Raw genomic sequence first — 12,152 nt, 5'->3', positions numbered from 1 at the left:
CACTAGGCATGGGATGTTCAATGACCTCCAGTCAGTTCCTTGAACTATCTCAGGTGCAGCTTCCACCTGCTAAATCTGCTCTTTGCAATCCTTCCCTTTTGCCTAGCAGGCTGGGTGAGCAGCTAAGCAGCACTGCTGGCCAGCTCAGTACCAATGCTTGGCAAAGAGAAGCTGCAGGAAGAGATGAGTAACTCTTCCCTCGGAGAGCAACAAGCAAGTAACTCGAGGCGGTGTTGAGGCTCTGTATGCATGAAAGGAGCTTCTCCTCTGACAGAGGAGCTTGTGAAATTGTCTGTCATCACATCTGAGTATTCATTTTTCCAATAAGGTCTCTTGTAAATCCACAAAAACTTTGTGGTCCCTTTGTGATTGCATCGCCTATATTTTTGCATACCCTTGCTCACAGCTTTTATTTTTTTTTTCCAAATCTTCCTTAAGAAACTGGGGGGAAAATGACAGCAGTAGCCATGAAGAAAAAGGAGTCTGACTCGTAGCTGTGCCCTCCAAGTTGGTACATGGCTCGGGTAGTAGTCTGGGTCCTGGCAAATCTGTTTCTTATTGCAGAGGTAGTTTTTTTTCAGTGACAAGTGAACTGCTATAGAAGAAATCCTGGTCCCTGTGCAGACCACAAAGTAAACTGCCATGCTTGTTGGCAAACTGCTCTAATATTCGGAGTATGGGAGCTGATCTAGAGCTGACGGATTATGAGAGGGATGCCTGTGCAACTGCTGGGGACATGGTGCAATAAGTGCTTGGTGACTGTGCAAACTATGATACTGTGATTACCAGAAACCTTGTCTATCTTTCTAGAACATAGGTGTTTTCATCTAGTACAATTTCAGTAAAAAAAAAATAGCTATTTAAAATGATGCCAGTCTTACAACCACACCGGGATCACAGGTTAGGGCATAACTGGGTAAAAACATTACAGTTAGTACCACTGTATCGTTAACAGGTGAGGCGAAATGCAGCACATTCAAAGACTACAGAGTTGCATTTACTCCATAAAATCTTTTAATCTGCCTTCAGGATGCGCACCCACCCACTGGGCTGCATCCAGTGGCTTTGGTGCAGGGTATGCGCTCACCCCCCAGCTGTGTCACACAGCTCCTCCAGCTGCTTCTGCCATCCTGCTCGGGGCTGAGCAGGACGAGGTGGCTCTCAAAGGCCAGAAGAGTGATTAACGTGAGGGAAACTGGTGCTGCAGAAACACTCAGCCCTCCTGGCAGAACAACACAGCAGCTGCAGAAACCAATGCTGGCTGCAGCCAGGCCCAACTCCTTTTCCCTGCTGCACCATGCACCCAGGTGGCCTTCGTGCTGCTCTTGCTATGGCCAGGCATACATGGGAGACATAATGCTTGTGTTTTTTTTTCTCCTCTGGGCTGCAGATACCTTAAGCCAATAATCATTATACAAACAAGACAGAGTAATTATCTCATTAAACAGTCAATATGCAGGCCTCGCTGCTGTATTCTCCCCTTAAATGAGGCTCTGTAGGGAGAAGGCCTTTCAGAGGTGTCTTCCAGGAGCAAACTCCTTTTTCTGAAGGAGATCATTTATTCAACTAATTTGTCAAAGATCTATTAAAAAAAAAAAAAAAAGGTTTTGCTCCTCTTTCCTGATAGTTCATGGAAGCTTCTGCCACTGACAAACTCTCATGTGCTTGCTTCTATTCTGGGGCTTCCCCAGGCCTTCCATCCTAGTTTGGTATCGAAGCACTGCCTAAATATGTTTGTCAGGATGTAGAGAAGAGTCTTGGTAACCAGTGGGGATGAGAAAAAACAGGTCAAGTTTCGACCTCCTAAAAACAGGTTGAGTTTAAACAAACTTTTGTAGTTAAAAGTATCGGTGGACGCATTTAATGGAAATATTCTCATTCCTGAGGCTCAGTGGATTTGTCAGGCTTGGCAAGATTAGGACCAAAAGAGAAGAGGGCAAAAGAGGGCTGGAAATAGTTCCATAAGCTTTTTTTTAAAATCCATCCTTCAACAGCTTATTGGGAGCAATTTATTTTTTTGTTTGTTTGTGTCATGATTATTCTCAAACTATTTTGTAAGAAAATTGACACTGGCAAAATTACTGTAATTTGATAATCTTCTCTTTTCCTTCACACTGGAATCCTGCAAAAGATATAATTTATTTTAATTCAGTGGCTGAGGGACATAGTTGTGTGCTTCATTCTTATTTACTTTTGATCCTTGCAAAACTAAATAATTGATACAGCGCTTAAAGGTGTACCTTCAAAATGTCATTAAATGCATCTAATTTGCATTCTTCACTAATAAGACTGTAATAGTTTCCATACAGCATAACAGTACAGAGTTATCAGTGTATGACTATACTACACTTTATTACTGTATATTAATTAATTACTTTTGCCCAGATGTTTTTTAGCTAGTGCTGATCCTTGCTCAAACCATTGTGCTGGTATGACTGAGGGTGTAGTATGCTGGGGCTCAGGGTGGGAAGGAGACCCAGGGAGCAGGGAGGAGAGATGCCCTAGGATGTGATACACTGAAAGCACGGTGAGGAAAAATATGCCTTGAGATGAAGGGCTCTCTCCTGCTCTCATGGGCACCAACCACTAAAAATTTGTATTTTTTTTTCATGTTGTTTTAATGACCCAGTCTGATAACAGACTTCTGCTTAATTGCTGCTTGAACCCTCCTCCGTGACTCTGACTGTTCCTGATATGAAATCCTATCTATGAGAAGCTGGAGGGACCAAAAGCAATAATTTGGGCTCTAAACATATAAAAACTTCCATACCATGTAAACTTGTCTCCCTAAAGTAGTGTGTGATTGGCATCAGCCTTAGCAGCAAGTAATGAAACATCAGTCTAGAGATGCCACGGTTGTGCACCTGAGTGGTGAGAAGAGTGCTTGGTGTGCACGGGGCTCTGCCCAGTGGCTTCATTATGCTGTGGCAATGTTATTAGTTCTGAAAGAACTTCTAAAAATCAGACTTAATGTTGGCTTTATATTTTGTCTGCTCTGAGTCTATTTTTTTTTTTTTTTAAGTGAGGTGCTACCATATCTGGCATCTGTGGGCTCCTGAAGGGAATATTTTCAATTTCAACAAAACCAGTTATATTTTCTTTTAATGTCTGAGGGCATTCTTATTAATATTGGGAGTTAAAAGCCTTGTAAAAACTTTTCTCTTTATACAAACAGTAAAAAAAAAAAAAAAAAAAAAAAAAACATTTAATGAAGGAATTTCTTAGAATACTTGTTTACTTTTACTTACATTACTTGGTTTATGAGAATACAGCCTTTAAAGAGTTAGTTGGTGTTGCCACATTTTGTCATCTGCCAAATAATTTGACAAATTTGCCATAAACTCCCTGACATTTTCACTCAAAAGAGTTAGTTTTCTTCATTCTTTGCTGCCAGACAGGTCATGTATCTTTTCAGGCCTGAAGAATTTCTATCAGCTATTTAAATGCAAGGCCACAAAGACAAAGCCAGACTCAGGCTGCAGCAAGCCGAACTGGGGTGATTCAGGACCAAAGTAGTTGCAGCACATAATTAAACCGTAACCATGCCCTACTCCAGAGGCGTTATAGCTTGTAGTGTAAACTGCCTTCCTTACTGATGAAAAGGGGTGTATAAGCAGTTATCAGGGACAGCATGTGAACAAGGATGGTGACCAGAAAAGCGCAGTAAACAACACCTAAAAACTTTATTTCTACTCCTCAGTCAGGGAACGTGACTAAAGATGGCTGCTGCCAGTTCCCTGCTGCCGAGGGAAGAGGATGAGTCCCAGCTTCCCAGCTCTTGGTGCCGGGAGGAAAAGAAAGGGCAGAGCTGGGCATCGGTCTCTCCTTGGCGCTAATGGCAGCCGCCTTTGCTTGTGCTCCCTGCGGCTGGGCTCAGAGCCAAGGGAATTATGTACGGCCATGGCTGTGCGCTGAAAGGAGGAGGAGGAGGTAGGGTAACCTTTCTTAAGGCTTCTTGCACCGCTCTCTGGTGTTATTCTCAGCAGCAGGTTTCTCGTCACCTCATAGCGACACGTGAAGATCCCACCCTCCAGCTTAAGGTACTAAAACAGGGAAGGAGAGATTCTCTTAGTTCTCTTTTAGGGCAGTAAAGGAAATCTGGCACGGAGCGGCTGTGTTGTTGTGTTGGCCCTTGGACAAGGGGGTGGAACGACCCCAGCCGAAGCAGCTGAGCAGCGTGAGGAGGGAAAACCTCAGCACTGCACTGAATTCCCCACAGGTTTGGGGGTTAACAGCTATGCGGGAGCAGGTTAGACAGTGTAGGCTTTCCTCCTAAGTTTTAAGTTGCAGTGTCAGTACAAGTGATTTTTATACAAGGCCATGTTGAATTCAATAGGAAAAGAAATATCCTGACAAATCCATGGGCAACCAGACTTTGTCTGGCTGATCATCAGGGAAGTGCAGGATATCTGCTGCACCTCAAAGGGCCAGGCTACAGGGAGGAGGCAGTGCGGTCGCGAGGCCCTGTTGGCATGGTGAGGTTTGATGGCGAGCTGATACCTTCTCTAACCCACACAGACAGCTTTTGCTGTCCTGTCACACCTGCTGCTGCCATGGGCTTTCTCATGGCCTGCCTGCTCTGTGCAGGTAGCCTGACGTGCCTATGGAAAGCAACCTGAGGCCACTTCTGTCCCTTTGAAGGTATCTTTGCCTTTGTCAGTTTGCTGACAGCGAGGCCTGTTTCCCCTTATTTCTCATGCGTCTCTTTGCTCCATGGGGTTCTTTCTTGTTGTAAGTTGTGGGGTCACCTTGCAGCCTTCCCACCTATCCCTTCCTTTTCTTACTTTGACCACAGTGAGCCTGTGAATATAAGCCCACCTCTGCCCACGTGTCTCCCCTTGAACGATAATGTTATGAGGGGGGTCAGTTTATTGTAGCATTATCCAGGGATTCCAGGCAAACCCAAGGACTCATATTTCGTACGTTGTCCAAGGAGACACCTAGGAAAGTGTGACTTTTGCCCTGAAGACCTGTAACAGTAAATTCCATTGAGCCTGATGCATCCTCTAAAATCATCAGGGGATGCGTGTTATAGTTTCCAGAAGAGGAACAACAGAGTTGAATCAATTTAATACCGTGCCTCATCTGACTGTGTGTGTAATACATAGGAAATGAGAAAAGAGGGAGGAAAGGAGCAGTTGAACACTTACTGAGGAATGACAACCGCTCGAGGGGTTTGAAAGCTCCTGGCATGGTACCTGGGGCTCATACCAACCTAGAAAAGATCTTGGTAGAGTCTCAAACTGGGCTTCAGCAAGCACAGTTTGAGCTCCAATGTAACAAGAATTCACATGAATGATTGATTTTACACATGCAAACCACCCTTGCAAAAGCAGTGGAAATACTCAGGTACATATGTCTTTGCCAGACTAAGACTTAGAAGTTAATGCAGTTTGTGCATTTCAGTTTCCCACATGAAATAATTATTTTTTAATGCAGCATTTGATGGGAAGGAGAGCGGATATCCTAAAGAATTTTATTATGTGCATGGAAGCATTTCAGCCTCTGTTTAAAAGGGATAAAAAAAAAAAAGCAACATGTGAGTCTGAAAGCAAGAAAGCGTTTTCCTGCTAAAGAACTTCTGACTGAGCATGTTTAAATGAATGCTTCACAGGACCATCTGTTGAAAAAGAGTGCTCTATTTAATTTGGTGTATTAGAAATTTATTTTCAATGCAAAGACAAAACTAAAAAGAGTAATTTTGTTGTTTTGCAGAGAGTTGGATTGAACGATGTCTCAATGAAAGTGAAAACAAACGTTATTCCAGTCACACCTCTCTGGGGAATGTTTCTAACGATGAAAGTAAGTAGCTTTTCATTAATTTAAAGTGCGTGTAAAAGTATCCGAGTGCTAATTTCCTGCTATATATGCTGCCACATCCTCATAATATTTTTTATTAGGTACTTTTGAAGAGTCAACTCACTGACACATCCAGTAGTTTTATCAATGTTTTTGCTGGAATATTGGTTACTTCCCATTTTTTACAAAAAAGTAATGCAATCTATGAGTTAAAACATCCAGAAGAATTCATGCATCCCTGAATAAAGTTTGGATGACCTCTAAAGTGTTCTATTAGTATTAGCTCAGGAGTAAACCCATCTGTTTCATTTTTCACTAGCAAACACCGTGAGGCTGAAATACAGGAAGATTTGTGCTCTTGTTCAATACTACTATACTGAATCACACATATAAAATCTTTAAATTAAGAACTAAACAATCCGCTTAAAAATAAATAAATGAATCCTGATGCTGCTTTCTCTTTAGTTATTGAGAATAAATAATTCTAAATCTAGCTGGTTTTACAATAGCTGTTTTTTCTCATTCTTCTACTTCTACTAACTTTTAGATCTTGATCTTTTTTTTAAGCAGATATTATTAAAGATATCTCTGAATACCTTTAAATAACCAAATTATTTTAAAAATTGTAATGCACTTTTTAGTTTCTATTTTAATTTTACTTTTTATTCAATTTCTATTTTATTTAATTTGACTAAAGCAATGTTAGTTTTCATCTCTGTACTTCCTATGTTATTTTGCTACAAGGCCTTAATGCAGAATGAATTCTTTAATTCAGAAAGACATCTATATAACATACAAGCACGTAAGTTTATAAAAGATATTTTTAATCACATCTTAAATATCCAGTGTCCCTTTTTACATTATTTGGCATTTTAAGTATTTTTATTTAAATAATTATTTTGATGTCACTATAAAATTATGTGCCTTGCAGTAAAAAGTTTTAGATCACAGAACTTTCTGTGTTGGGATCCTACTCTTTTTAGTCTGGGGGTCTCTTTTGAAAAAAATATCTCTTCTGCAAAGAAAGTAAATCTCAAAAGCATGATATTTATTCATGACTCCCAGGCTAAGAAAGGTAGAAAAGAATCCTCAAAGACAATAAAATTTGACAGGTTTGTTTTCTGGTGGTGTTCTTTTTGATTTTAAAAAGTAAGGCATTAGCAGGTTGTAGAGAAAATCAAATAGCACACAATTGTTAAGTTGCATTTTATGAGAACCTGTGAGACTTATTAAATTCATTTTACCTGGTTTTATGCTACTAAGAATGTGACAGAAATAATCTGTAATGAATGAGATGTGACTTCAGATTCTTAATGGAGTCTGAATTCAGGATTTGATCCTATTGACCTTAGTGAGCTTTTCCTTAGACTCACAGTTCAAGACAGTATTATCATTGCATCCTGATGGACAGTAAGAATTGGTCCTGTGTGGCTCAGCAAGTGTGACTAAGAGAAGGTATTTCAGTGGGCAGCACTGAGAAAATAGGATGGTTGTTCATTCTGTCTCATGTCACTAAAATTATGGGGTGAGCGAATATAATGAAAGGCAGCAAATCTAGAGCTGACAAAACAAATACACAAATGAATTATCCCACAATTTGTGTGCCAAATGAACTATCACATTATGTTATAGAAGCCCAAATGAGAGTTGATTTAATCTAGCTTCCTTCTTATAGCCAGCTCTTTCAACTGCTTCCTTCGCACTGATAGCAGCATTTTTGCAGTGCAGATCAGAGAATTAATCTACCTGAAATGTCATCCTTATTTTTGGGAGTGATGGGGAATAGGCAGAGAAGAAAAAGGAAAGAAAACTAAGCCATTTACCCAACAGTAAGAATCTGTGAAATCCAGAACAAAGTAGCAGCATCTGCTTTGCCTCGATAAGCATTGTGTTATGTGGTTTCCAGACCTTGAGTTCTTTCTAACAGTTCTTTAACAGTGCCCACACAACAACCAGGAAGTTTCCAAACCTCCATGTCAGTCTTTGTCCAGCCTCTGTCATACACTTTTAATCAGCAGGAGGCAAAATGTTGTGAGAAAACCTATGTGACCCTATTTGAATTCCTCAGAACAGTGGTCAAAATTACTGTTGTCAAGGGAGTTCCAATTTTTGTCTGCAGCCAAAAGAAGGGATCGTCTATCTTTCTCTTGAACTCTTAGTTCTTGTTTGTTTGTTTTTCCTTTTCCTCTAAATACACTAGATACTTATTGGCTGGACTCTACCAGAGGAAAATATGGATTTTGTTTTGTTTTACTGTTGTTGTTGTTGTTCTTCCTTTGTTTTGGAGGGGGCATGCGTCCACTAACGAAGACTACGAGGATATCCACTGATTTCTTGCATAGTATCATACTTACTCTCCTAGATATTTTTACAGTTCATAGGGTTTTAGGACAAGAGCTATAGTTTTGCTGGCTTCCTTTTCTACATGTGGAATATAGAACCATCCAAATATTGGGCTGCAGAGGTCCTTCTTCCATGCTCCTCCTGACCTCCAGGCTTATTGAACCTGCACTGCATTGTGAAGTAATGACTTGTTGATGTGGATTCCCATTGTCTTGCTGCTTCTTGGGACACTTCTTACCCTCCTGGGACCTTTAATGCCCTGTCCTAAACCAGCATTTTCATTCCAATATAAAAATTCTACAATAATTTTATTTCAGTTTCTGGTTTTCTAAATACTTCTCCTTCCACCACTTCTACACTCTAAATGTTAGTCAAAAGACCAACAGGAAAATGGCATAGTGTAACCTCATGTAATATTTAAAAGAAAAAAATCTTTTCTGTATACTGTGTTGAGCAAGATTCTCCAAAAATAAAATAAAGGTGTGAAAGAATGATTCAAGGATTATGAGTTTCAACTTCAGCTTTCTGTGGGAGGAATCATGATTTTACATGATGAAGTGGAAGGGCTGCTGGTCCAAAGTTTTTGCACAGTTAGAAATGTAAACGTATAGACTATTCATAAGAGGAAGAAAGATTACTACTTTTTGCACTTCAAAAGAAGAGTTTAAAATCGGTGTTCAAACTGGTTGAAACAATGTTTATCCAATAGTTTCTTTTTTGTTGTTTGAAATAAACCTGTTTTTCCTCCATTGGAAAATAAATCTTTTTTCCCTGTTTTTTCTTTTTTTTTAGACAAAAAGAAAATAATTGATTTTGTTGAAATTGTCCTTGTGGGAAAAATCTTTATTTCCCAATCATACCTACTCAGTTATAACTATGCTCACATTCTTCTCAGAGTGTTTAAAAAAAAAAAAAGCACAGCACTATTTCTGAAGTATAGTATACATGCTAATGAGCCTGAATCATATTTATGACTACATGGAAGTAAGTGGTAAGGCAGCTTCTTACTATCACTTAATTCATTTTGGCAAAGGACAAATCACTCTTGAGAACAGTCAGAACCTGGTTTGCAGGGGCTACAGAGGAAGGGGCTATTCATCTAAAAGATGTGGAACTACCTGAACTTATTGAAGGATTTTATCCAGATAAAGCTATGAATACTGTATTCGCTCCTCAGAGATTCTCTGAGATTTATACAAACCTCCCTGGAAAGTACAGGACACTTCTATTACCCCAACAGTGGAAAGCAGAGCTTTAACTCCACTTTAGTTATGACAGAGACTAATATCAACATTTTAGAAAAATGTGTACTAATGTAGGGTCTTCAACTTGTGGATGTTCCACTTGCTGTGTTTAAAGCAGCATGCTTAAGAGGTGCTGAGTGTAGCTCCTTTGGATTTATGTCTGTGCAGTTACTATTTTTGTGAATACCTACAGTTGTGCATGAGGACTTGATGACTTCACACCCTTTTGCATTTGTCACAGGAGAATTGTTAGCTCTGTTCAAGACACTGTCTTTGACAGCGTCCTGAAGCAAGACTTCTTTTCAGTGTCATTATTTCCTTTACCAAATAGGTTTGGTTTTAGATGTACTGAATTGTAAAGGCAATTGTTTCATTTTAATCTACAGTGTTGCTGCAAAGGGTTCTGATAAAATGAAGAAGAAAAAAAAGGAGGAAACAGCATTCGTTCTCTTTCATGTTATACAAATACATCTGGGATCAGACCTGAGTCCAGAGATACACAAGACATTTCCTGCTCAGTAGGGAAAACATTAGTTGCCCTGCTATCAACTAAAATATAAGGAATGGAGATATTTATTGTTTATTACTACTCAATTATCTGATGAGATTATATGTTTAAACTATATAAGGCAGAATAAAATATTTTTATATGTGGTACTAAAAGTTTGTATTTCTAGGTCCCTTCCATTCTAATGCCATGTACAATTCTTTCTATATATTTAATAAAACAGTGAAGGTTTTCTAAAAATAATCTTAACCAAGACCTAGTGAAAATGAGAAACAATTTGGCTAATAGATGATCCATTGGCTTAAAACAAAGAAAGTTCTCTATTCCTTTACAGAGGCTTGATTCTAGGGGAGATGTGCATTAACATTGAACATTTGAGTTCTGTTGAAAATCCAGTTGCTCACTGTGTAAATATTTCGATGGATAATGATGCTCAAAGAACATTTTTGAAAAATTTTGAAGTCCATCATTCGCCTACTTGGACAATTATTGGAGTTTGCTAAAGAGTCTTGAAGAAGGATCCCCATGAAAAGACATACCTGAGGAGGGGGACTAAACAGTAGTTTATGGTCTTATTGTTAATTTTTCTGGTTAAAACAAATACATGTAAGGAGATGAGTATAGATAGCTTATGGTGTCTCACACAGGTTTAGGTAAAATACCTGCTTTCAGGTCTTAATGTGAGTGAGAAATAACGGGGAGGGATGGAAGACGTGTAGAGATTCTAACATTGTATAATTTGGGTATTGATTTGATGTCTGATAGTTTCATATATGCAGGAGAAGATTAAATGGCTTTCATCTACACTAACTAGATTTAATAATGTACATTTGCATGCTAGCCCCTTTAAATCAACAAAGGTAATCAAAGTTTTATTCCAGGTGGAGAAGGTGGGCAGTAGTGCCTCCTGGTTTCACAAGCCAGAGGCAGTTTAGGATGGCCTCACCTTAGACCAGTGGTGCCCAGAACTTTTGAACTGTGTCTCCCAAGTAGTTTCCCCACCCAGGATGAGGACGGGGCCCCCCCACGCTGCTGACACATGGTCAGCTGCTTCAGTTGTATATCACTGTGACATCTTTCTCCTGTAATGTCACAGGCCAGAAAACACTATGGTCTGTGGAAAGGCTGCTGCAGTGACTTCTCTTACAGGAACCAGCAGCAGCCTGGTGTCTTCCTGCCACCACAGACCTGTCCCTGTCCCTATTTGCCAGGCTTGCCCACTCCCACAGCTGCCAGCCATAATTTTCATTACTAAAGCCAGGGGAACTCCCCCAACCAGCCAGTGTTTTACTGCCCACAACACTTTGCTGAGACAGAACTTTCCTTGGTAGTTTCCTTTCACTTTTACCTCAGGACCAGCTGGAAGGCACACAGGGCATTGGCAGGCCTGGCCTGTGGGTGAAGCTGCTGCAGCCTCCATGCCTGTGGAGCTGCCGTGACTCCTCTGCATCCCCCTCAAGCCGTGCTGCCTGTTTTAGCCGTATTTTAGGTGGGGATGCTGCAGCAAGCAGAGTGATGCAGGGCTGTGCTGCACTCTGGTCATGCCTCCTGCCTGCCCCATGGAGCCTTCCCCACCAGCTGTGGGAGCTCGCCCTCCCTGATGGGTGGGAGGTAGCCCAGGCAGAGTTCACTCAACCCATTTTCTGGAAAACCCTGAATGCAACCCTAAAAGCACCTTACACCACAGAGCAGGGCAGACATGGCCACCCTCTCCTCCCCAAGCCACCCCTCAGGGAAGGCACGCTCATCTTTCAGGTGTTTGTGCTGTCAGTTAAGGGTAAGAAGATCGAAGCAGAAGGTGTTGGGCGAAGGGATGGCCCCGATTATTTTATCCACCCAGTGGTTTCAATCTGTGCTGTGCAGCTGTGGCTCCCGCTAAAAGAAGGCATTTGTCCTGCCGCCGGCGAGGCCAGAGGCTGTTTTCAAGCAGCCTGCGGCAGCCGTGGCCACTCGGCATTCAAGCCCTGTGTGCCGAAGGTTTGTTGCACGCAGACCGTTTGTTTAGGAAAAACAAATGAAAAACACAATTTAAAAGTGATTTGAAATGTGTATGTTGGTCCTTTGGGCTGAATAAAAGCGGGCCCCTGAAAGGCAAGGAAGGAGTGTGCGGTCCAATAATTAGAGGCCTATTGTCATGCAGATGGAGAAGAGGGGCAGCCCCCATGTCTGTGGATAACTGTAAATCTGGATTTTCCTGACATTCAGGGCCCGGCCTCACAGGCTAAAGGACGTTCAGTTAACACAAGTTGCCCTGTATG

The 12,152-nt window shown here is 40.9% G+C and overlaps 1 protein-coding gene across 4 annotated transcripts in view; it reads left to right on the top strand.

Annotated features, from left to right (window-relative positions):
• Positions 1-12,152, top strand: part of RFX4 (regulatory factor X4) — a 101,299-nt gene that overhangs the window by 14,540 nt on the left and 74,607 nt on the right. For all 4 annotated transcript variants that reach the window (XM_072038356.1, XM_072038359.1, XM_072038361.1 and 1 more), the window contains one exon: positions 5,716-5,802. In XM_072038356.1, the coding sequence (XP_071894457.1) occupies positions 5,716-5,802 (87 nt within the window). The remainder of the gene's footprint in view (positions 1-5,715; positions 5,803-12,152) is intronic.

This window comes from Anas platyrhynchos, chromosome 1 (assembly GCF_047663525.1).
Source record: "Anas platyrhynchos isolate ZD024472 breed Pekin duck chromosome 1, IASCAAS_PekinDuck_T2T, whole genome shotgun sequence".
Lineage (NCBI taxonomy): Eukaryota > Metazoa > Chordata > Aves > Anseriformes > Anatidae > Anas > Anas platyrhynchos.
This window is presented reverse-complemented; position numbering and strand designations above follow the sequence as displayed.